Here is a 25,196-nt window from a genome sequence, read left to right as displayed (position 1 = left end):
TTCTTCCTGTTCTTCCCTCCCTCTCCTCAGTTGCCATCTACCTGGGTATCAAAAAGCGTCCGAGCCCCGGGCCGTCGGACGTGGCTGGGATCTGAGAGGCGGCGGGCGGCGGGACCCTGCGGAGGTGGTATTGGCTCTGCGGGAGGCAGCTCTCGGATGTGGCTGCCAGGTCCACCACGCCGGCCCCTTTCTGCTCTCCTGCACCCACGGCGTGGCAGGGGGCCGCGTGGCTTTCGAGGCCGAGGTGTGCCATCTTTCCACAGGCACCTCTGAGACTTCTAACGGGGTGCGCTACACGCGACTCTGGGGGGCGCCGCTAGCTTTTCGGGACATTGCCACCCAAATCTCTAAGGACCTTGAACTTTGATCGAGAGGGTGCGTTTGCATACGAGTGCGTGGTTCCGTGTGAGTGTTGTTGATGTATGTGCGCAAAGGAAATCAAAAAAGGAAAACAAAAAAACAGAGAAGAGGTGAGGGGCTGGACCCGAAAGAAAAGATGTCTCCTTCTGTCTCTTTCAAGACTAACCTCCCTCCTGCACGCACACACGCACACACACACACACACACACACACACACACACACACACACACACTGATAGACACACACCTGATCCGTAAAGTCATACAGACTAAAACATCCACCCTCCTACCCCCTGCCCCCTTCTCTCTCCACCCTACCCAACACAGCTCAGCTTTCCCTTCCCTGAGCTACTGCTCCCACTGGACCTGGATCAGATGGAATAAGTTGAATATTTTTTATTGCTACTCCTAGCCATAATGACTCTTTATTTTGTTATTTATTGTTCTGGTCATTGTTTTTACTCACTGTCACTTTCACCACTGCAGAAAATCACCTCCTGTCTGTCTGACATCCTCATCCATCCTTTTTTTAACACTTTTTTTTTTATATGTCACCTTTACATTGTGTTACTGTTTTGTTTTTAAAATTTTTAATATTCCCCCCTCACCGATAGTTATCCTGCTGAAATAGTAACATGCACAAACAAGGAAATGGTCCAACTCAGCAATCAGACGAGCAGCCGCAGTGTTACGTTGCTTTGAGTCGGGTAAATACAGCAGTGACAAACACGCCGGATTAAGGTCAGGGGATGGGGTTGACGGGCCGTTGAAACAGCCAGTCAGAAGCTTGAGTGCAGCATGGAGTTATGGCCTCTCAGTCACATTAGTTTCTCTGAGTGACGAGAGCAGACGCTTCAAATTTAGCTAATGTCGGTCAGTAGTAACTGTAAGGTCAAGCTCCATTTTTCAGCCTTCTTTAACGCTAAATCAGTCCAGCTGATTTCCTCCTTTTATTATCCCAGCAAACATTTCAGTGGTGAGTTAGATCAGTGCTCATTCTAAACATCCAACATGGGTTGAAAAATAGTTCCAAAGGGAAAAATGTGCTGATTACAAAGAGAGGACAAAACATTCTCACCACGAGGGAAACATTTCTTATCCTGATCAGCTGATCATTTATCACAGAGAGTCATCAACAAAATGCTTTTTCAGACATAAACAAGGCGATAACTAAATAAAAGCTAATGCAGGAGGACAAAAAGTGTGATGAAATGCACTTTCATCCACAGATAAAACTGATATGAAAACATCCTGGAGAGATGAGATCCAATCAGAACTAATGAAGTTGTGTAGAAGTGTAGAAAGGTTAGATGCGCATATATGATCTGCCACTGTGAAATGGTACAACTACGTCACAGCTAGCTGTCATGCTCCCTGTTTCTTATGTGAGAATCAAAATATCCAGCACTTGGGAGGAAGAGAAGATCAGACATGTGGACACATTTTGCATTTGATGTCAAAGAAAAAAATCCTTTGGAAATGGTGTGGAGCAACTGTTACCAGTCAAAACTAAATCTAAACCAATTTATGACACCTAAATTATGACTCAAACTACGTTATGCTTAAGTCAAAAGGCCAACAGTTACTGTCAAAATTAAGCTGTCAATCACGTGGGTTGAAAAAAGGGAAGACAGATGGTGCTCTTTTCCCATTACCGGTAGTAACCGAGTTATAACCTCCAGTAATGAAAAAAAGTTCAAGTGCCAAACACTGCAGTTCTTCTAGTGGCCACTTGAGGCAGGCTCCAAATGTGAATCAATCTCCATAGACTCTCATCTTCTTCACAGCACTTAATAGCATGCTTGCACTGTGGTACAGAAACAGTGTTGGCCTTTACAGTCCCTTTACAGATGTGTTAACAGATGTGCAACTGTAGCTCATTGGTGTCTGCCAATCTTTGTTAATATGAGCTACTGAACTGGATCTTTGAACTATGTTTGTGGTATTGGTACCTTTTGGATAATTTATAAAGAAATAATCTGGCAAATAATATAGAATTGCCCGAATAATCCAAAAACCAATAGGTCAGCCACAGAGGCTGTATCCATGTGTTAGTCTGTATGACCTGTATGCAGTCCACTGCAATAATGTGTGGGCAAAAAGATTCTATTAAGGCAGCTGCCACAAAGCGGCATTGAGGCTTCAGAATGCAAAGCTAAAAACCATTTGCTGATTTCACTCTGGCTATGTCCATCATTTATATTTCACTATGTTTGCTGGGATAACGCTCTTAAATTATTACATATGATAATTCGGTGCAGTAAGTTGTCCTTAATGACCCTCTATAATAAATACAGGAGCTAAAATTGGCTAAAATCAACGTCCTTCAGTATTTGTGACCGACCCCCAACCGAGTCATTTAGATTTCACCAACCTTCACTTTTCTTTAGCAGCCTTGTAATAAGTCAGTTGTCATTAGCAGAGGTGGGCCGTCACTCACCCCACCACAGACTTAGAGAGATTCAGTATTTCTGGTGTATTTTCAGTGCAGGGCAGCTCTTCTGCCGCTTCTATTCTGTGCCGTGCGATCTCACCTCAGTCGTGATCTCACTTTAGTCGTCGCCTCAGTTCTGTCGGTGGGAAACGCCAAAAAGTGGATCGGCCAAGCAGCAGCGCAAGCGCTTGGATTACACACTCGCCGTCACACACACAGAGGCGGCGTGCACTCCTCTAACGCCCGCCCTTTTTCTTTCTTCTTTTCTTTTTCTTGTGGTACGTGTATTAACTGCTCTGTCCATTACTGATGACCGTGGGGATCAGGGGAGGGGGGAGCGCTCTGTATTCGGAAAGGCACGACGAAGGCAGTGTGGACAGTGTTTTCTTCTTGTTAGTCCAGTTGCCTTTAAAGTGAACTACTCCCAGCGCCTTCATAAAATACACATTTAATGTAAAAAAGTAAAAAACAAAAAAAAGAGAGAGAGAAAAGTGCGAGAGCTTTCTATTCTCCCTCCCTGTTTTTAGTGAATAATGTACTGTGATATTTGCGTAGGCTACAGAGATCATATTGTTTGGCTGCTGATTTACTGTTAATACTGTCTCTCAGTTGTGGCTTTGCTCATGGTGACCTACCCCCACCACCCAGCCCCACCCCACTCCATTCCCACCCCTACATTTTACAGGGATCGCTGACCTTCTGTTCGCCGCCTCCATACGTACCGCCAACTTTATCCGGTCGAGCATTCGTCTTTCTTTATTGCAGGGAAATGGTCAGCCATCATCCACTCTCTCACATTGTTCTACATTTTCAGTCCAGTATGGTGTTTGCTGTTTCACGTAGCCCAGCAGGGGAAGTCGATGTTGACCTGCCCTCCCCCTCAGGGTGAGAAGCAGACACCAGAGTGGACATCAGGAGTCTGTCCTTGTCCTCTCCCTGGACGTTTTTCATTGTGGTGTATATTAGCATTAGGTAATATAGACCTCAATGCACTTTGCTTTGACTTGAATCAGCTCCTTCCAGTGTACCTGTATAGGTAATACCCAGAACTAGCCACTGGAAGGCGCCAATGTCTTAAATGTGAAACACTTCGATTTGTGGATATTTGCACAGGTACTTTATTTATTTTTTAGAATAATATCATTAAAAAAAAACAGGATTTATATCAGTCAGTTGATGGCTGTATATAAAATATATGAATATAGTATATATCTTAGAGCTCAAGGTTTATTTATAGCTAGAGCAAGGGAAGTAATTCTAGATTAAAGCAGTTTCTGTCAGTGATAATGGGGAACAAAACCAAGCTGCAATCTTGCATGAGTTCAGAGTTTGGGTTATACTGGAAAAAATGAAATGTGATGCACACCTTGGACTGGAAGCTTTGTGAAATGCAGACACACACAGTCACTTTTCAGATATGAGTTGCTAAATGAAATGCCAGAATATCCCCCACCCCCCTTCACAAAAAGTAACAGAAGGGCTCATGTGAGACACAGTAACTTCACTCCACCTTGTTGCAACAGGATAGCTTCAGCACTCATTCAAGAGGGCATCTTGAGTTTATAGAAGCCTTTGGATATGCCGTAAAACATACCACAGCGTAGAGTATGAGGTGCAGTCAAAGAATTACAAGACTTGTTGCGGCGAAGAAGACAAGGTCGCAGAGACGAGGCTCTGTGTAGCAGAGCAGGCGGTGAGCTGGTATGGTCCAAACACTTGCACGTGCATTTGAGCTGATTGTTCTGTAGTAGGCTGCTACTATAGAACTCTACATTGGAAATACTCAGTTCAGTTTGATTTTATTTATATAGCACCAGATCACAACAAATTCGCCTCTTTATGTTGTGAGGTAAAAACCCAACAATAATATGACACCGAGGGACAAATTCATGCCAGATCCTGGGTCTGAATGTTGGGTCAAAGATGCCCACATGCTGCCTCAGCTCCATGGTACAAAGTGCAAAATCCTATCTACAGAACTTTGTCTATCACAGGTTTTCATGTTGATAGAGTGACAAAATGTGGAATCACGTCTCTTAAAGTCCTACTTGACATCTTTTACGTACACATGACCGTACCATGCTGCACAACAGGAGTCTGTGAACTCTTTGAGTGCACCTCGTACATAAGAAAAATGATTTAGATCCTGCACGAGGACAGCTGCAGTTGGAATAAATTGTGCAGTTTTAACTTGAATTTCCAAGTCCCTGTCTGCATTCAAGCCATAGAAACGTTTCAGGTTGTTTGCTGAGCATTTCAGCTGGAACTTTTGAACTAAATGGGTTGAAAAAAAGAGAAAAGCAAATAACTTATGGTTAAACAACTCACTCATAGTATAAGATGGATGAATCAGGGGGATTCTACTGTGAAGAATTCTCAAAAAGAGGTTTTGGTGACGTGAGCGTTTGGGTAAATGCTTGTATACCTGCTCGGAAAAGGTGTATCACTGGTCTAAATGGTTTAAATGGTGGATGATGACAGTATTAGAAACCCGAGGGGCTCAGTATTTAACATTCACTGTCATTTCAAAACTGATTTTGGATACAGTTAATGTTACATGCAAAAGAGACTTAAGAACACACACAGTTTGACCTGTATGAGTAATTTTACTCTCTTCTACTGTTTAATTCCTCCCATCAGAAGAAAACTGTAACCTGAAATGAGTGGGTGTGATGCGTAAGGAGAACATGGAGCTGAAGATGAATAAAATTCACTGATGTTGGCAATTTTTTCCGTCATTTTGCCATCTTGTTTTCAAAGCTACTACTTTCCAAAACCTCTATCTGTCGATTATACTGCAACAAGACAAAAACGACTCGTTTAGTTGTTTTACAGGGCACTTTATTATTGAGCAGTATGAGCAGCTTCAATAATCTTTACTTTTTATAACAAAAAGTAGGTGATGCCACATTCGCCAGGCAAGCCCAGCTCAGTGGAGGCTGATCCCAGGATGTTACCAACCAACACGGGAGAACTTAAAAAAAAAAAAAAAAGAGGACAGAGAAAAGAAAAAGCAGGAAAGAAGAGAAAGAAGTTTTCAGAGTCAAGAGTCTCTAGTTGAGCGGCTGTTTCCTCTGCGTGTCCATCAGTTGGCTCGATTACACATGAACGGTCACGAGAAAAACGGAAGATTGTCCCTCTCTACTTCTGGGCTGGGATCATGCTGTCAATGCTCTCTCCCTTCTCCAGCTTCTTCTCCATCTCAACCATCAGCTTGACACCGTCAACCACCAGTTGGACCTGCGCCACTTCAGAGGAGCCCAGACGGTCGGCGTTGGAGATGTCAAACACACCACCCACAGAGGCAGTGTCCACACCACCTAAAGAGAAAGGGCAAAAGTCAGAGTCGCAGTGGAGATTTCACTGGGCTGTTCAAGCTGGTCCACAAGCATATGAGTGTTTACCTGTGCCACGCTTCTGCAGACGCAGCCTGGTGAGGATCTCCTCAAACTTGGGATGTGTGCTCAGCTTGGACAGTTTGACATGGACGCCACCACGCAGGCCAGTGCCCAGGTTGGAGGGGCAGGTCAGGATGTACCCGAGATGCTCATTCCACATGAAGCCACGGTCGTGCTTCTTGAAGATCTCCTCAATCTGGCAGGTTTGAAAGAAGAAGAGTCGTGGAAACATCCTGAACAATTGTTTTCATTTCATCCCGGCTTTCCGAGGCCTGTTATATCTGCATACCTTCTGCAGGCCAACGCAGAAACGCCTGAACACCTCCCTCATGTTGCCACCCTTCTGCATGGAGATGACACGAAGGTGATCCTCCTCATTCACCCAGACCAAGAAGGTCTTGTTTTCGTTGTGCCTGAGCAGATATAGTTTCACATTTAGGGGAACACACAGATAATGCAGACAAAAGATTTCTAAGGAAAATGTTTCACATTCAGCCTGTTAACACTTAATGACAGTGCTCACCAGATGCCTCTGCCATCAGGCCAGTCACGGGCCATACCAGCGCAGGTCAGCAGGGGAGACACGGGCTTGTCAAACAGGAAGTGATCAGCGATCAGCTGCTCCTGCTCAGCATCAGTCATGGTCTTCAGGGGGTAGTACTTTCCCTTGAACTCACCATCCAGGCTGTTCAGAGCTGCAGTTAGGAGCAAAGCAGGGATAATATTGTCCATACTGACACTGGATGCTTAAATTCAAAGACGCAGTCCTTTTCCTTTGAATACTTACCCTCAATGGACAGCCTCTCAATAATTCTGCGCTCTCCACGGCTGTTGTGGGGGGGCAGGGTGAATCCCTTGATGCTGCGACCAGTACGAACACGGCTAGACAGAACGTAGTTGGGGTCCAAGTCGTCACCACCCTAAAGACAAATAAACTTTGAGTCCCAGGTGAAAAAAGATAAATAAATAACAGAGTTCCTGGAGCAATGCACAGATGTGCTAAACCATTAAATCAGTTCAACATCTGAAGACTTGTGCAGTAAGTCTTTTGTTAAGGTACTTCTCCTCCATGAAATCTGCGGTACCTTCAGGTTCTCATGGTTGAGGTCAGTCTTGTGCTTGTCAGTGGGCTTGTATCCACCATGACGGTCAGAGATGACAGGGTCAAGCAGATCCTTGAAGACCTCATAGGACTCCTCATCACCAGCAACACAGCCAACAGTCATGATGAAGGGGTGACCTGAAGAATGTAAGTAAGAAGTGTGTGTTCGGAGGGGGAACAGAAATGAAAGAATTAGTTTTTATGGCTAATGTTAATCAGGAATGAAACAGATTTCTTTATCTGATATGAAACATATCTCACCAGGGTTGTCTACACCAGTCTGGATGACATCATCCAGAGTGTAGCCACTGGGTGTCTGTTTGTCCCTCAGCTTGCCATATATCTCCTTGGTCAGAACCTTGGCCATATGGTTGTTGTGCTTGGACAGATCTGGGAACTCCTCCTCAACTTTGTAGTTGAGCTTGAAGTTGTTGTGGGTGTTTCCGAAAGGCATGATTGCTTTCTAACACTGCAAAATGAGGGAAAAGCCTTTGACTAAATCTTGGAACGATAATAAACTGTTTCATCTGGAGATTGTGGAGGTGATCGAAATAGTCACAAAATTTCTGCAGCATTTGGAGATACGGGATATTCTGTGTGACAGCTGCAAGTTTTAAGCGGTGTCGGCAGAGGAATCTTGGTAACAAGTGTCACTCAATTTCCAGCAGCTCAGATGTCACTTTGAAACAGAGTACAGGGAGGAGTGCCTGTTGGCTGGGTATTTTTAGCACAAGTACATCTGAATGTGTACCCTTTATGTCCTCAGTATCTACAAGCAAAGCTTTATACGTACAATCACAACTGTCCTGATTGCACATTGACACATAAATGCACATAAATGAAAACTTGACTGGTCAGTTCCAGCACAGGCGTGTTTTCACTGAAAGCACTACAAGGTCTTTGTGTCACTGTACAGGATTACTGCAACAGTATAATTGTCACAATGCTGAAAGAAGCCTGATTAGCAGCACACTTGTCCAGCTACTGCGATCCAACAATATATACTCTTCTTACTCTCATTACCTGATAAGCTGTTCAACATGAGTACGTACATGATGCATGCAATGACGCACTCGTTACATCACATGAAATATGATCTGCACCTCAGTCCCAAACTGATTTACAAAATTAGCCGTTCTTTAAATCAGTAATTCCTTTCAATGTGACAATTTTCTGATTAGTTTACAGCCAAAAAGCTCCAAAAGTGTAACTTTGAAACAGCAAAAGTCGCAGATGACACATGGGGGACTTCAGTCTGTCTCTCCTACATGTATCAAACTGCGAAGCACCTGTCCACATAAATCACTGTCCAAAAGAAAATCATATGCAGAGAGCGAGAATAAAGAGTGGAGTGACACAAGTTATCACTGGAACCACAGCCTGTCTGTTAAAGCATGATCTTTAAGCTTAATCTTAACGGAGAACAATTCAATGAAATTAGCTCTTTTTTTAATGCATCATATGGATGCAAATGTACCAGATTTGTTGCACAATTATCCTTTGATTTCATCATGGACTTCATGTCCACAGCTTTTCATTAAAAGAAAAAGTAGCCAGAACTAATTGTTTGTGCTATTTTAAATGCTTTGCTTGTTCTCCCAATCCATATCTCCACGTCTGCTCTTCTTTAACCCCACAAAACTAATCATTTCTTTACCTGCACACCAGACAAGTACAGAGGTAACAGTCCTTGGGATCAGATCCTGTTCACCACAGCCAAAATAGGGGTCACCCAACTCTGGAGGTCTCTGGCCCCTCTTTATATACCACACAGACACTAGCCATTGGCTTGGCCATTTTAGTGCCTACTGCAGCCTCATTGGCCAGAGCCTCTGCACTGATACTGTACAGTTTATGAAAGAGACACATTTACAGCTCAGTCATTCAAGACGGGTGCTGCAGCTGTAACCTCACCCCCGTCAGCCTCCGCACACCCCCCCACCAACCCTTGGCCCATACATAGCTGTAGTTGGAGTGTGGGAGCATGTGAAAGGGGAGGAGGAGGTCACATGAGTGAGGCTGGGGTGGTAATGGGGAAAGGCCACTGAAATAAGCTGAGTTTCACTTTTGTCAAACACACTTTGGAGGTCAGGGTTCCTTACTGTAGGTGTGAAGGTTAGAAAGAGTTGGTATTTTCTTCACTTATCAAATGGCTGTTATCTAGAAATGCTCCTCGCATCTTAATGGTGAGCAATGTCCCACCACCCACCGAAGCTGGTTTATGCTATGGAAGGCATAAACACACTGAATCAAACAGAGTGATTGGTCAGGTTTCGATCATTGCACTTCTTCTGGGGTGGCTGTAGCTCAGGTGGCAGAGCAGGACAGCTACTAATCAGAAGGTAGGTGGTTTGATCCCAGGCTGCCTCCTGGCTGCATGCCAAATATCCTTGGGCAAGATACTAACCCCGTGTTTGCCTACTGGTGGTGGTCAGAGGGCCCGGTGGCGCCAGTGTCCGGCAGCCTCGCCTCTGTCAGTGCGCCCCAGGGTGGCTGTGGCTACAATGTAGCTTGCCATCACCAGTGTGTGAATGTGTGTGTGAATGGGTGAATGACTGAATGTAGTGTAAAGCGCTTTGGGGTCCTTAGGGACTAGAAAAGCGCTATACAAATACAGGCCATTTACCATTTCTTTGATCTACACCAGGGGTGTCAAACATAATGCCTGGGGGCCAGAACAGGCCCCCCAAAGACTGTAACTGGCCCGCAGTGTGGCTTTGGAAAATGTGAAGGAGAAGACAATTGATAAACTTTTCACTGTATTTTAACAACTCCTGTATCTTTTCCTGCCGATGAAGATCCTCCTCCATGGCCATTCATACTAACCAAAGTAATTAAGTAATAGATTTTAAAAAATTAAATTACAGAATGTTCCCATTTTTTCCCTTTTCAATAACTACTGTAGAAATGTATGATTTCTACGGTGGGTTCGCAGTATAGGACTGTGTGCACAATGAGCCAACAGAACATTTTCTGTAATTCTACACTTTTATTTCGTGCAGTTTATGTGCAACACAGTATTTCTTCATCATGTAGAAAAAAAATACAAAACTTTTCCCTGATTTGTGGATGGCATGATGAACTGTGTTCCAATGTATGGAACTGTTCCTGAGCCCATGCATTGATGTCCATGACAGAGTAACACCTGCTTTTATTGCAGTGTCGTGTTGGGCTGCAAAGATCACAACCATCTAATATTGATTTCCAGCTTTTACCCTTATGTACAGATATTTCGGTAGACAAATAATTTCAAATATTCATGTCAATACATTTTCCAGGTCTTTGTATCCTATTATAGATGTTTTCCACAAGTCAAATTTTCTCTTCTTGTCTTGGAGCCAGTGGTTTGCAGAGTCTGACAGTGATGCGCCTATCTCTTCCTAATGACTATTTTCTTAAGTCATCAGATTGTTGATTTGGTCACTTCTAAACTTTTTTGCTATCTTTATGATCTTGTTTTTGTTTTGCTCTTCAGCAAAACAATGCAAATGCAAACTTAACACTTGGAATTAACTCTATATTCTTTATCGGCTTATTATTTCATGAAATAACAAGGGTACAGGTCTCACCTGGCCATGAAATGATGATGAAAATTTGCACTTCAGTCATATTTCAGGTAAAATGGTGTACAGAGGAAAACCTACAACAACTGTGTCACTGTCTAGAAACTTAAAGACCCAAGAGTCCAAAAAATGAGGGTAGTTCAAATATGCTGTGCATGTATTTAAGGGAGTGTGTTAATATTTTCTGTGACAGCCCAATCTTCATGATTTCTCTGAAGACCGAAGGGAGAAAGATTCTCACGTATGTTTTGAGATGTTGTTGGTACCAGTGCTGCCCCACACCACAGACATCTGAAACCCTTGACTCAAAACTGATATGATAATTATCAGATGCTGAATCTTTGATGGGAATACTGAGCGATGGAATGTTGAGGAAGAAAATCGATGCCACCTGTGACTTAGAGAATCCATCATAGCTATAACACCGGCATCTTTCCAAGAGAGAGGAGCATCCCAGAATGCAGCTCTTTCTGTGGGATGGCCCACCCATCTTTGACTGGCAACTGACAGTTCACAGCTGCTCTTTCAATGTCACCATGTCTGTGAACCACAGCACAGAAAGGACATATCCAGCTATCCAATTCAACCATCCCAGACTCCTTAGGCTTGCATGCGTGCTTTCCTAGGTCCCCTCTTATTTTTGCACTCTAATTCGCCTGCTGTTGTATTGTAGAGGAGGGTCACCGTGCCCTTGCCCTGAATTGAAACCACTTCTCATGTTTCTCAGCTGTCCCCTGCCTGTCCTTCAACAAGTCAGATGTTACCAAATTAGTGCAGGTTTCTTCTATCTCTCCACATACCAATCTGTCCCTGTTAACTAGAGCAGCTACTTTTGTCTGTGCAGAATATTTAGGTACTTTGTAAGTGGCTGGGGTTGTTTTGTTGTTTGTTTTTTCCCTCAGGTAAAAAAAATATATTTTTGGCATATATAATATATATATATGTGTGTGGGGGTGTGTTAGTAAAACTTAGAACAGGTTTTAGCATTTAATTTTCAGGAGGAAGCAGTATGAGCAGACCCTAGCTGCTTCTACACACAGCTACTGGATAATACTGGTCTACAGCAGTTATGCAACAGGGCGGTTACATCACATAAGCTGCCTTCTACAAACGGTGCTCATGGAGTTCCTCCAGCGTCACAACAAGTTGGAATCACCATCATATTACAGAAATAGTCACCTATTGTGTTTGGGCACATGCTAACCGAAGGGAAGTATGTTTCTAGTCCAAAATTATAGTTATGAGAATTTCAAGATGTTTTATGATTTGGGCTCACCGGTTATGGCTGCTTACATTTCTCTGGAATTTTGGTGTTTTGTTCTTTCAATACGTCCAAACAAGTGAGCATTAATCTGCAGGCTCGCACACACTTTTGAAACAGCGTGAGTCTTTGAAAGGAATCTGTGCTGGCTGCACTGACCCATGTCAGAACAGCACAGTGTCAAGCTGCAGCTGCGTGTAATGCTACACTCTCAGTATTGGTGAGGCAAATTGTGTCACTTGGTCTAGGAATGGGAAATGGGTCATTTTAATTCCAGTGTTGACGCTTATCTGCAGTTCATTCATAATAAAACAGTTTCAAGAAATCATGATTGGAAAAGTAACTTCTGATGCTTTGCAACCAAATACAATGATGGAGCAAGCAGCTAAAAATAGCACCTTTATGGCAGGCTATATATAAAGCTTCTTTCACACATTAACCTCAGCACCTGTCTGGACAGAACCAGCAGGCTCATGCCCACAGTATGAGCTGCATGTAATATGTAATGTGTTTGTTCTTAATTACTTAATTTCCAGATATCTACATTGTTACGAATGTGTTTTATACTATACTTTCCTGACTTCACAAAAGAAAACCCAAATTGCACCATTTTTAAAAAATAATTATTTTGATTGACGATTATGCAAATTATCAACTGGAAAAATTAGATTTTATGGAAGCCAGGTTTGAGGTATCGCAGTTGTTGCAGCGCTTGGTTTCTGGTTGGCCTTTCTTCATTTAAATTCTAACCACTTGCGTCACGTGCATGGGTGAGGCTATAATTATACCAGGTTTGCTGGGTCCATCCTGGTAGAGCAGCATGTGTACACCCAGAACCCTGATTCAATTTCATTGAGTCAGTTGTCTGTCCATCACAGACAGGACTCGAGGTCCCTTTGCTTTGGCTAAACACCCCAAACACTGACTGCAATAAGCAGTATGAATAAGTGTACCAAACGTCCATGGAAGTGGGCGAAGCGAGAGAGTTATTCCATTTGCTCACCAAAGCATTTACAACTGAGTCTTCCAGGTTCTGTTCTAAACAAATGAGCCTGTCAGTAGGATCCCAGAACCTTCCAGTACAATTCGTGACCATGGACCTTTGCATGTTTAATGATCCCAAATGAAAGAGTGTGCTGTCCAACATGAATCCACACCTAGTCCAGGACCATCGTGGAGGAGGTATGTCCTTTCTACCTTTTGTTTTCACAAAAGAGAGGTAAGTAGGGAAGCCATGTGCTTTATTTCAAAGATGGGTCATAGGTTGGGTCTAGAGAATAAAACCTTAAATCTGCATTTGCTCTACTGACCACCAAGGTACTCGTGCCAAAAGAAGTCCACCTGTACTAAAATTCTTAAATGCAGTCATTAGTTTCAAGCCTTACTAAATACAGTGGCACAAAGGTGGTTCACTTCCTACCAGGGTATACACTCATGACGTGATGTATGTCATATGTATGGCATCTTATCTTAATGACCTTGTAGTACCATATCACCCTATTAGAGCACTTCGCTCTCGCACTGCAGGCCTACTTGTTGTTCCTAGAGTATTTAAAAGTAGAATGGGAGGCAGAGCCTTCAGTTTTCAGGCCCCTCTTCTGTGGAACCAGCTTCCAGTTTGGATTCAGGAGACAGACACTATCTCTACTTTTAAGATTAGGCTTCAAACTTTCCTTTTTGCTAAAGCATATAGTTAGGGCTGGACCAGGTGACCCTGAATCCTCCCTTAGTTATGCTGCAATAGACGTAGGCTGCCGGGGATTCCCATGATGCATTGAGTTTTTCCTTTCCAGTCAACTTTCTCACTCACTATGTGTTAATAGACCTCTCTGCATTGAATCATATCTGTTATTAACCTCTGTCTCTCTTCCACAGCATGTCTTTATCCTGTCTTCCTTCTCTCAGCCCAACCAGTCGCAGCAGATGGCCCGCCCCTCCCTGAGCCTGGTTCTGCCGGAGGTTTCTTCCTGTTAAAAGGGAGTTTTTCCTTCCCACTGTCACTAAAGTGCTTGCTCATAGGGGGTCATATGATTGTTGGGTTTTTCTCTGTATCTATGAAGCGCCTTGAGGCGACTTTTGTTGTGATTTGGCGCTATATAAATAAAATTGAATTGAATGTCCAGCTTAATGTCTCCTATTGTCATGTGTGGCTGCGTGCAGGCAGGCGTGGAGGACCCAAAGTGCAGACACACAGAGCAAAAAGGTGAACTCAAATGCAACTTTAATGGTGGATGGCAAAGAAAAAACAGAAAACTGGCTGAACTGGGAATACAGAAACTTAAACTGGCAGGCAGATGGACAGAACCCACAGCGTGGGATGAGGGAGATCACAACACCAACAAAGGAAAACACAGGGCTTAAATACACAAAGGGAGCAATCAGGGAATGGGAAAGAGGAGGGAAACACGACTGGGACAAATCAGACCTAACGAGACAAGGGAAGCAAAACCAGATACATTGACATGAGACGCGGACTTTCAAAGTAAAACAGAAAAAAATAACACAGATGCGGACATGCCAAGGGGATACAGCAGACAGGGGAGAAAGAGCAACTAAGGAACACAGAACAGAAACCAGAAAGCAGAACTCTCACAAACAAACGAAAAGACTATAAATGATAAATAAAGGCAAAATTAAAGTACAATAGTAAAGAAAACTCAAAACTCTGGGTCAACGACCAAGGTCTCCTAACACCTATGCTGAACACATAACTTGGTCAGTAGCAGATTACTTGGGTATGATTAACTTTGTAGTATAGGGCCCTGTTGTCTGGTATTAAAATGCTAAGCTGGCAAATGCTGAGCTCCAGGTTTCACAAATGATACCTTCCAAATGTGGCAAAGTGGCATCCATCCTTATGCATCTTCCTCGCGTCTCATTGTATGGAATGTCGTCGCCTATCTTTTGTTTGCCAGGTGTTTCCACTCCCTCTGATTGCCCCTCTTGTTTCTGGGTGTGATATATAAAACTTCAAATTTCTCTTTGACCTTTGTCACTGTGTCTGTGTTCCTTGCCTGTCTGATCTCCCTGTGTGCGTCGAGCCTTAGAGAGAGATTTGGCTTTTATTTTTGTTGGAATTTTTATTTTCTGTTTGTTTTTCCTTTGGGAGCCCCACCAAAGGCCCTTTTCCCTTACAATGCTAGTAACAGATGCCACGGTGCACAGCCAGAGATCCTATTGCCATGGTAACTTATGCTGCAAACCAGATTAGAGGTGAAAAGGTGAAGTCACTTCTACTGACCAGCCAAGTCCCTGGAAAACAGTGTCACCATTCCTGGAAGATCTCTGAGACCTGGGCAGATAGGTGGGTCTAAAGTTGTTGTTGTTTTTTTAATAGTGTCTGTGTCAGGGTCTATGCTAGCAGACCATGTGGAGAGAGGAGGAGGACCCAAATGCAGACACTTGGAACAAAACTATAATTTAACAAAGAGCAAGGTTAATCAGGCCCAGTTGTGTCTCCCACCTGTGTGTGATTTCCCAGTGTCCCTCTGTGTATTTATAGTGTGTGTCTGCCTGTGTTCCTCGTTGCGTCGTCTGTGTTACTCCGTGTACTCTGCATTACTCTGTGTTCGTCTCCTAGAAACTGTCTGTGAACCTCTCCGTGAATCCACTGTGTGCTCTCCCTCTGCTGTCCTCCTTTCGTGTTCAGGTTTGCCATTTTATAGTTTAGTTTCTCCCAGTTTAGTTTCTGTTTTGCCATCCCCTCTTTGTCATTTATAATAAACCACCATCGCATCTCAGTAAGTGCTGCATTCGAGTCCTCTTTCCCACACATCACACGACACAGAGGACAGAGACACAAAGGGAACTTAAATGGACGAGATTACACATGACAAACAGGGGAGACGACAGGATACAAAGACACTGAAACTGTCACGGTTTGCCGGGGCAAGCCGTGTGGAATATGAAATAGGACCCAAAATGCGGCAGCTCTGGTGCAGATGAGTGTTTATTTACAGGGGTGTGAGTACAAACAGCGGTGGCGACAAAACATGAAACCGGAAACCTAAACTGGGTAAACTAATAAGACAAACCAGAATGAGGATGCAGGGAGGTCCGGAGAAATACATACAGGGAGACCGAGGGGAAACAACACAGACGAACCAGCAATTACCAAGACAGAAAATACAACTTAAATACACTCAGAGAACACAGGGAGATTACACACAGGTGGGAGACACAGCTGGGAGTGATTAACATGACGAGACCAGGGAGGCAAACTGAAAACACTCACATAAGACGCAGACCTTCACAATAAAACAGGAACACACGGGGGGGAACAGGGTAAACACCAATTAGAGAACAGAACCAAAATCGCGAAGAGAAAACACAAAACGCTGGGTCAAAAGGACCCAGGATCATGACAGAAACATACAAAGCGCGAGGGAGACTGATACACAGGGGACTTGACAGACTCACACACTGAAGACACACCATAACCAACATAGTGGGGAAGACACAGACGCGGGACGAACCTAGACAGACGAGAACTAAATAGGGAAGCAGAACTCACTATCAACAGAACTGAAGTATAAACTATACAAACAAGAACATCATAACACCAGCCCATGACAGTGTGAAGTTAGTGAAATTGACAATAATGTTGTTGTTCTATGAGCAATAATATATAAATTAGGATACTTATTTGCACTTGGTGCAAATGAGGTAATTTTCTGTCATTCCACTTTCTGTTTTTTCTACGGAAGTTTGACGGACTTTTCTGTAAATGATAATGATAAAACATAAAATTCTGTAGATTTACAGTATATTTTCTGTATCATGAACTGATATTTTCCATTAATAGAAAAATGTAAATTTCTGTTTATATTACTATTTCCAAGCACTTCTTTTCACTGTAACTCATTAAATAAAGTTCTTTATATCCTTAAACGTACATTTCTATGCAACTACAACGTAGTACACCCTGTGCTCAAAAAATTCATAAATTAAAACTTTTTAAATTAATCTGTGCTTAGTACACAACAACATACAATTAATGTTAAATATTCTTTTATTCTCCTCAACTCAAAAACTATTCTAAAATATAACGACAGCATCCATCTCGTCATAAACAACTAAACAGCTGATACATGAACAAAGTAACTCACAAGCTTTCAAATTTGAGCATTTTTATTTTCCTTGAAATCTGTTTGCCCTCATGTAAATGTGTTTACATTCCAAGTGTTTTCTTCAAGCAGGACACCTGACAAACAAAAAATGTAATATTTAACGATATGTTCACATTTAATAATATCCAGAGTTTGGTTTACATCCATGTCTGTCCACTTATGATACAGTATACACATGTAGTCAGTTATAGCCACTCACCTTTGATGACTGAATACATTCACCTCATTAATGAAGTGAATGTAATTCACACTTTTTTGAACGTTTGTCTGAACTCTTTGGGGTCTTTACCTTGCAATATAACATACTTTGAGTCAAAAAAGTTTGACTGTTTAAGTGGTGCTAAAACTGAACAGATCTAAAGAAGGTGTTCCTGAAATTTGGGTTTATTAGAACAGGAAGGATGGATGACCCAAAGGACTTTTCCCCATATAATAACTAAAACACAAAATAGATTAGACAGATTACTGTTCCAAACTTAAAGATAAAAGTGCATTTACCGGACTTGTTTTGTCAGCTCTTGCTTTTCAAAGACAGTGAGGAGCAAAGTACAATAGAAGTGCTTTTTCTGATGAAGAGTTAAACTGTAAACAGCAGCGTGGTGAATAAGGATCTGTGTCCACGAATCCTCAACAGCAGAGATGGGCAGTAACACGTAATCTAATTACTTTTTCAGGTAGCGATTAAAGTAAGGGATTACTATTGCGAAAACGGTAATTAGATTACCGTTACTTTCCCGTAGTAACGCTGCGTTACTGCGTTACTAAAACCGTGATTTTTTTGCAAGAATGTCTCACGACAGTGACGTAAGCGAGTGCGACGTTCGTGACAACAGCTGTGTGCAGATCAACAATGGATCATATATCGAGTGCGGGAGAGAGTACGAGCGTGCAGCGTTTAAAGCGTGGAAGTACTGACCTTACTTTGAGTTTGATTCCATAAAAAGTGACAAAAACATTAGTGTCCGTTGTGCGTGGGAAGAAAACTTATTTTTACAGCGAAAAAAACCCCTAAACGTCCGAGCAAGCACCGAGTGCGCAACGACGTAATGGGAAACTCACAGAGAAACTCGCGGATTCTTCCACTGACCGCTGCGGCACACCTGCACCAGGGTAAACCTCCGCCTACCCCACTCCTGCTTTACAGGTGAAAATAGAGCAACAGGACCGCTGAGTCTTTGATGTTATTTATTTTCTTCTGTGTTTTACTTGCATCTATTTGAAAGACTGAGTGTAAACACACAAAAAAAAATTTATTTTATGTGCTGGAATGTGCAGAAAATAAGTTTAAATGTTAAACAAATTTCTTCCAGTCAGAGAATGTTGCATATAATAAAATTTTTGCTTGATGCATAAAGTTAAAAGATTAAAACTAATAAAACAAGTTTTAAAAAGATAATTTTCCATCTGATTATATTTTGTATGATGGATTATGTAGAAAAAGTAGAATTGGGCTGAAAGATCTATCGCTTTATCACCTCTTCAGGTTGTAAATCGTGTTTTTAAAAAGTAACTAAGTAACTAAGTAATTAATTACTTTTGAAAATAAGTAATCAGTAAAGTAACGGGATTACTTTTTTGGGGGAGTAATCGGTAATTAGTTACTGATTACTTTTTTCAAGTAACTTGACCAACAGTGCTCAACAGTGACAACACTTAAACATCATAGTTTCAAAATCCTTAATGCACACCTTTTTCTCCACTGTGTTCAAATGCTCTTAACTGTTTAAGTAGAGGAAAAAGTCATATTTCAGACATATTTCACGGCCATTAAACGTTAAACACGGCTCTCAAAACGAGGTCATGGTTACTTCTGGAGCAAAAACCTCTGCTTGTGCGCACATAACCTAAATTGCATCAAATAAGACAATAATAAGACAAATGACTACAAAGTGACACCAGAGGCTGGAGAGGAGCAAGCATAAAGTGACACGTTGTGTGCACACACTTTCTCTTGGTACCACTCTTCACATACCAGTGTGTCAAAGTCCTGAATGCAGCCTGCATGCTAGTCCATCAAGTTCCATCTGAGCTTTAAATAAAATACACTCAGCTTTTCCTTGGATTTTCAGAGTTGCTCAGTTCATACAGGAACTGCAGCAGTCGGGGTTAATGTGTCGCTGTGTTGCTCCTCCATCTCAGCCATTGAGACTAGTCGCAATTTATTCTGAGGAAAACAAGAGACACAAAAAGATATTTTAAAAAGTTTATATTTTTATTCATTTTTTTTTAACCTTGAACATAAACAACAGCAACAAAAAACAAAGGATTATGGCTGTGCGATATGACAATATATAACGGATGACGATATAAAAATGTGTATTGTTTCATATTATACACTATCGTTTGTTTCGTGATGTTGCAAAATAAACTGTTTACGGCAATATTTTTTCATGGTTTTGATGGTCACTGTAGTGGCTATATTAATTTCTTAAACTTCTTTCTATCTCTTATACTTAAAATAACCACGCTATGGATGAACAAGCGACTGTTTCATACTTTTGTTACCAACAATGACGGTAAAACCATCGTGTGGCTCCGCCGTCCGCTTGTTCATTTTTCACATAAACCTTTCACAAGAAAGCTCAAGATCCTGCTGAGACTTTTCAAAGTAAACTGAAATGATATACATTATTCTCAAACTTCAAATTTCAGAATATGCATCAAACAAATGACCTCAAATTAAAACATGAAGTAACTATAAATTGGCGCTTATAGTCACCATGCGCATGAAGGCACAGAGAATACCAGCATGGCCAGCGAGGATGAGGCAGAACCAGGTAGCTCCAAACAGAAGAACCAGTCAAAACAAGTCGAGTTATTGCTAAACGAGGGGCTACTACCTCTGTAGCATGGACATGGTTTGGTTATGAAAAGCCTGCCATCCATGGATTCTGTCAGTGTTTTGATCTGTTCACCATCAACATTGCGTGCAGCAGCAACCACAGCCTCCCAGACACTGTTCAGAGAGGTGTACTGTTTTCCCTCCTTGTAAATCTCACATTTGATGATGGACCACAGGTTCTCAATGGGGTTCAGATCAGGTGAACAAGGAGGCCATGTCATTAGTTTTTCTTCTTTTATACCCTTTCTTGCCAGCCACGCTGTGGAGTACTTGGACGCGTGTGATGGAGCATTGTCCTGCATGAAAATCATGTTTTTCTTGAAGGATGCAGACTTCTTCCTGTACCACTGCTTGAAGAAGGTGTCTTCCAGAAACTGGCAGTAGGACTGGGAGTTGAGCTTGACTCCATCCTCAACCCGAAAAGGCCCCACAAGCTCATCTTTGATGATACCAGCCCAAACCAGTACTCCACCTCCACCTTGCTGGCGTCTGAGTCGGACTGGAGCTCTCTGCCCTTTACCAATCCAGCCACGGGCCCATCCATCTGGCCCATCAAGACTCACTCTCATTTCATCAGTCCATAAAACCTTAGAAAAACCAGTCTTGAGATATTTCTTGGCCCAGTCTTGACGTTTCAGCTTGTGTGTCTTGTTCAGTGGTGGTCGTCTTTCAGCCTTTCTTACCTTGGCCATGTCTCTGAGTATTGCACACCTTGTGCTTTTGGGCACTCCAGTGATGTTGCAGCTCTGAAATATGGCCAAACTGGTGGCAAGTGGCATCTTGGCAGCTGCACGCTTGACTTTTCTCAGTTCATGGGCAGTTATTATGCGCTTTGGTTTTTCCACACGCTTCTTGCGACCCTGTTGACTATTTTGAATGAAATGCTTGATTGTTCGATGATCACGCTTCAGAAGCTTTGCAATTTTGAGACTGCTGCATCCCTCTGCAAGATATCTCACTATTTTTGACTTTTCTGAGCCTGTCAAGTCCTTCTTTTGACCCATTTTGCCAAAGGAAAGGACGTTGCCTAATAATTATGCACACCTGATATAGGGTGTTGATGTCATTAGACCACACCCCTTCTCATTACAGAGATACATCACCTAATATGCTTAATTGGTAGTAGGCTTTCGAGCCTATACAGCTTGGAGTAAGACAACATGCATGAAGAAGATGATGTGGACAAAATACTCATTTGCCTAATAATTCTGCACTCCCTGTACATTAAGAAGCCCCCAAATGCCTTCATGCTGTACCTTAAAGAGCAGAGGCCAAAGGTGAAAGCAGAACTAAGTATTAGTGACAGTGCAGCTGTGGGAGAGAGAGTAAGTGTAACTCTGAATATATTTATGCATCTGTTAATGCTCTATCATCTTGTTTGTGCATGTGCACCAGCTGTCCTGTAGTTATGTGTAGTAGCAGTGTGGCTGTGTATTTATACGAGCTGACAGTGTGTTCTTGTGATCTTCTATCCACAGTGGAGGTCGCTCTCAAAGAAGGAGCAGAAAAAATATTTTGACGAGGCGGAAACACAAAGATGTCATCACGCCACAGAACATCCGAATTGGTCAACCAAAGAGAACTATGTATGTCCAAAGTGCCAACATACAGTTCATCCATGTGCCTTTCACTGCACTGAATGATGAAACAGTCACTGCAGAGAGTTTGTATCAGCTCAGGAAAATTCTGATGTGTTTGTTTTTAGGGCAAAAAGAGGAAGAGGGTCAGAGATCGTAACTGCACCAAAGGTGAGAGAATATTCCGGGGAATCGTTTTCATGTCAAATGTGATGAAAAAAGTCAAAAATCTATTAGAAAAACAACCCGTTGTGTTTTTGTTTGTGTCTTCTGAACCTGAAGAGGACGCTCAGCAGGCCAAAACACGTTGTGTGAGGCCAGGTCAAGCAGAGCCGTCTTCTTCAGCTATAAAGGAACCACATCAGCTGGATAGAGTCTGGGTGTGCCAGCCACAGACACGTGTTAACACCCTAACCATTCAGGACACAGTACTGGTGCAAATGCCAAACACACTGAACCCAGTCAGTGTGCCTGTGTGCAATGTGCCATGTGCCACAACTTTATTAGTCCCTCCTGTAATAAAGTGAATTATTATTTGCAAGATGATTTGTTCCACAATGGATTGTGTTGCTGCACAGACATTTTAGAGTGGAACACAAGTAAGTCAGGGTTGGGCCAGATCGTTAGGCTGTATGTTATTGTTGTACGTGGCAGAAAATGTTGTTAGGAAGACACTGATTTAACTCCACAGTAATTGGAAAGGCTTAAGTTTGCAGTGCTGTTGAACTGTTGAAGTAAGATGTTTTCCTCAAGGCACTTACACCAGTCACCCAATAACAATGAAACCATGGACGGGTGACATTTCTAAAATTGATAAACTTGTTCAAATACAATGTTAAAATGCTGGAACATAACAACTGAGCTCATAGCATTGAGACAGGGTCCAAACATAAAAGTTATAAACTGATCCCCATGTCACTGAGTGAAGTAAGGGTTTGATCCCCTACAACCCAACAAGAATACTGGCTGCCACAGATGTGTTTTGTGCCCATGTGGCACATAGACTGCAATCGATCAATCATGAAGCACTGATTTTATCCACAGAATCAGTTTCTTCCATTCTAACCTTTCCACCATCATGGGCAAGACCAAAGAGCTGCTGGTAGAGCTGCTGCAAAAACCCACGGAGCTCAGCAGCCAGCAACAAATTCTGGATCCTTTGCTTTTAGTTAGCAATTAGCATTAGCAGCACATCCTGCGTCCGATGTGAAAGGACTTTTATGCTGCGCACTGTGACTCACAGCAATGGTCCCGGGTCAGCCCTGACCATTGTGTTAAACTAATCCTAAAGTAATAATGGTATTTCTAACCACTGATATACCACAACTTTATCCTTTCAACAGCTGCTGAAAATAAGGGGACCTAACTGCTATCGGATAAAAAGTGCCCCAATCCAATCAGAGAACAGATGGGTTTGGCTGTCGGAGGGGCACTTTTTTGAACTGCAGGTCCTTGAAGGGTAATCTCTATATAAATATCTGGGCCATCTCTATACAAATCTTTTTTACGCACGCACAAATCTTTTTTACACATACAAATCTTTATTACAAGTACAAAACCGATTTACAAGTACAAAATATTTATGACCACATTTTGAGCCCATAGTTAAAATGATCATGAGAAAGGTGGAGGAATTTTACAAAATTACACAGGAGGAGCTTGTTAATGATCTGAAGGCACCTGAGACCACAGTCACCAGAAACACCACTGGTAACACACTACGCTGTATTGAAATCTTACAACACTTGTTTAAGTGCTTTCACAGTCAAACTGAAAAGGGTAAACACTAACTAGCCCACTGGCTGGGCTGAATGTGCTTTACAGGTCTGCTGCTCTGCCCAGGTCTAGTGTATATGACAGTTAAATCTCCCACGAGGCCTTTTTTGTACCTGTGAGGTGAATCTATTAAGTCACTGTGACTTTCACCTGCTTGCCATCACCAGTGTGTGAATGTGTGTGTGAATGGGTGGATGACTGGATGTGTAAAGCGCTTTGGGGTCCTTAGGGACTAGTAAAGCGCTATACAAATACAGGCCAGTTACCGATTACCATTCACCTACACTAGTGATGGGATTTCCGGCTCTTTTTAGAGAACTGGCTCTTTCGGTTCGGCTCACTAAAAAGAGCCGGCTCTTTCGGCTCTGAACCGGCTCTTCAGGTTGTTTTGTTGCTTTAATTAATTAATTAATTATTAACAATAATATAAAATTATGCACTAAAGGAATTACTAATGTAAAAAAAAAAAAAAGTGGTTTTATTTATCCATCCATCCGCTTATCCTTTTCAGGGTCGCGAGGGGCGCTGGAGCCTATCCCAGCTGTCATAGGGCGAAAGGTGGGGTACAACCTGGACAGGTCGCCAGTCTGTCGCAGGGCTAACACACAGGGACAGACAACCATTCGCATTCACATTCATTCGCACATTCACACCTAGTGACAATTTGGATTATCCAATTAACCTATCCCCACAAGCTGCAAGTCTTTGGACGGTGGGAGGAAGCCGGAGTACCCGGAGAGAACCCACGCAAACACGGGGAGAACATGCAAACTCCACACAGAAAGACCCCGGCCTGATGGTGGAATTGAACTCAGGACCTTCTTGCTGTGTGGCAACAGTGCTAACCACCATGCCACCGTGCTGCCTGGTTTTATTTATATATGTTTATATATAAATATATGTGGTGGCACCTAGAGACAAAGCACGTACAAACTCCAAAACACTTTTCTAGCATGAACTGAACTTCCAAAACAGAGCTACCTAGATCACTTAAATTACACAATTGAAAGCATGAATGCATATGTGTATTGTTTGTGTATTTATACACAAGCATTCATATATAGTCAAATAATAAAAATGTAAAAATAACAATAAAAAATGTTCATTTACCTGTTACTACCACACACCAAATCCGGTCGTTGGTACTTGGTGTCTTGTGTAGCCACTAGGTAACAAAAGTTCAACACTGCGCCTAGCATCCTGGAGCACTTCTGTTGTCTTTTGTACGTGTTTTGAGTTTTTATGTGCTTCTGAGTTTTTACGTGTTTTGGAGTTTTTACATGTTTTGGAGTTTGTACGTGCTTCGCAGTTTGTACGTGTTTTTACGTGTTTTGGAGTTTTTACATGTTTTGGAGTTTGTACGTGCTTCAGAGTTTGTACGTGTTTTTACGTGTTTTGGAGTTTTTACATGCTTCAGAGTTCGTATGTGATTTGAAGTTTGTACGTGCTTTGTCTGTAGGGGCCACCGTAAATATACTTTTATTTATTCACTCCACATAAAATGTAATAAATAAATCATATAATACAAAAACCAACTAGTCACATTTCAACTTTTAACTATTTAAATTTTCAGCTTTTTCCTTTTACAAATTTAAACTGAAACAACACAAAACACTGCAAACCACAACACAATTAAATATAAATTATAATATGAAAACAAAAAGAACATGCACATTCTCTGTCATATGGACCTGCATGAATTAACTTTCTGAATCCTTTATCATCCGCAACTGAAGATAGTTGTGGATGATTAC

At 42.2% G+C, this 25,196-nt stretch overlaps 2 protein-coding genes and 1 long non-coding RNA gene across 5 annotated transcripts in view; 2 read left to right on the top strand and 1 right to left on the bottom strand.

Annotated features, from left to right (window-relative positions):
* Positions 1-4,316, top strand: part of mark4a (MAP/microtubule affinity-regulating kinase 4a) — a 36,717-nt gene extending 32,401 nt beyond the window's left edge. For 2 of the 3 annotated variants that reach the window (XM_085419945.1, XM_085419947.1), the window contains exon 17: positions 31-4,316. In XM_085419945.1, the coding sequence (XP_085276071.1) occupies positions 31-367 (337 nt within the window). In that variant the 3' untranslated portion in view covers positions 368-4,316. The remainder of the gene's footprint in view (positions 1-30) is intronic. The other variant, XM_085419946.1, reaches the window with a different exon arrangement.
* Positions 4,317-5,619: 1,303 nt separating this feature from the next.
* On the bottom strand, positions 5,620-9,094 carry ckma (creatine kinase, muscle a). The gene is made up of 8 exons (XM_085419948.1): positions 8,952-9,094; positions 7,556-7,763; positions 7,278-7,432; positions 6,980-7,112; positions 6,716-6,887; positions 6,482-6,605; positions 6,199-6,388; positions 5,620-6,114 (listed from the first exon to the last, which is right to left on the bottom strand). The coding sequence occupies exons 2-8, from the start codon at positions 7,746-7,748 to the stop codon at positions 5,936-5,938; spliced, it is 1,146 nt and encodes a 381-aa protein (XP_085276074.1). The 5' UTR covers positions 7,749-7,763; positions 8,952-9,094; the 3' UTR covers positions 5,620-5,935.
* A 151-nt stretch (positions 9,095-9,245) lies between these two features.
* LOC146660177 (uncharacterized) lies at positions 9,246-24,724 on the top strand. The gene is made up of 4 exons (XR_014913502.1): positions 9,246-9,636; positions 21,568-21,675; positions 21,795-21,837; positions 21,949-24,724. It is a non-coding gene; the product is annotated as an uncharacterized LOC146660177 (long non-coding RNA).
* Positions 24,725-25,196: the final 472 nt, after the last annotated feature.

Source organism: Rhamphochromis longiceps, linkage group LG10, assembly GCF_057381845.1.
Source record: "Rhamphochromis longiceps isolate RC_006_pf linkage group LG10, R_longiceps_female_GT1.1, whole genome shotgun sequence".
Taxonomy (NCBI): Eukaryota; Metazoa; Chordata; class Actinopteri; order Cichliformes; family Cichlidae; genus Rhamphochromis; species Rhamphochromis longiceps.
The sequence above is the reverse complement of the archived record's forward strand: the minus strand, read 5'-3'. Positions and strand labels throughout refer to the sequence as shown.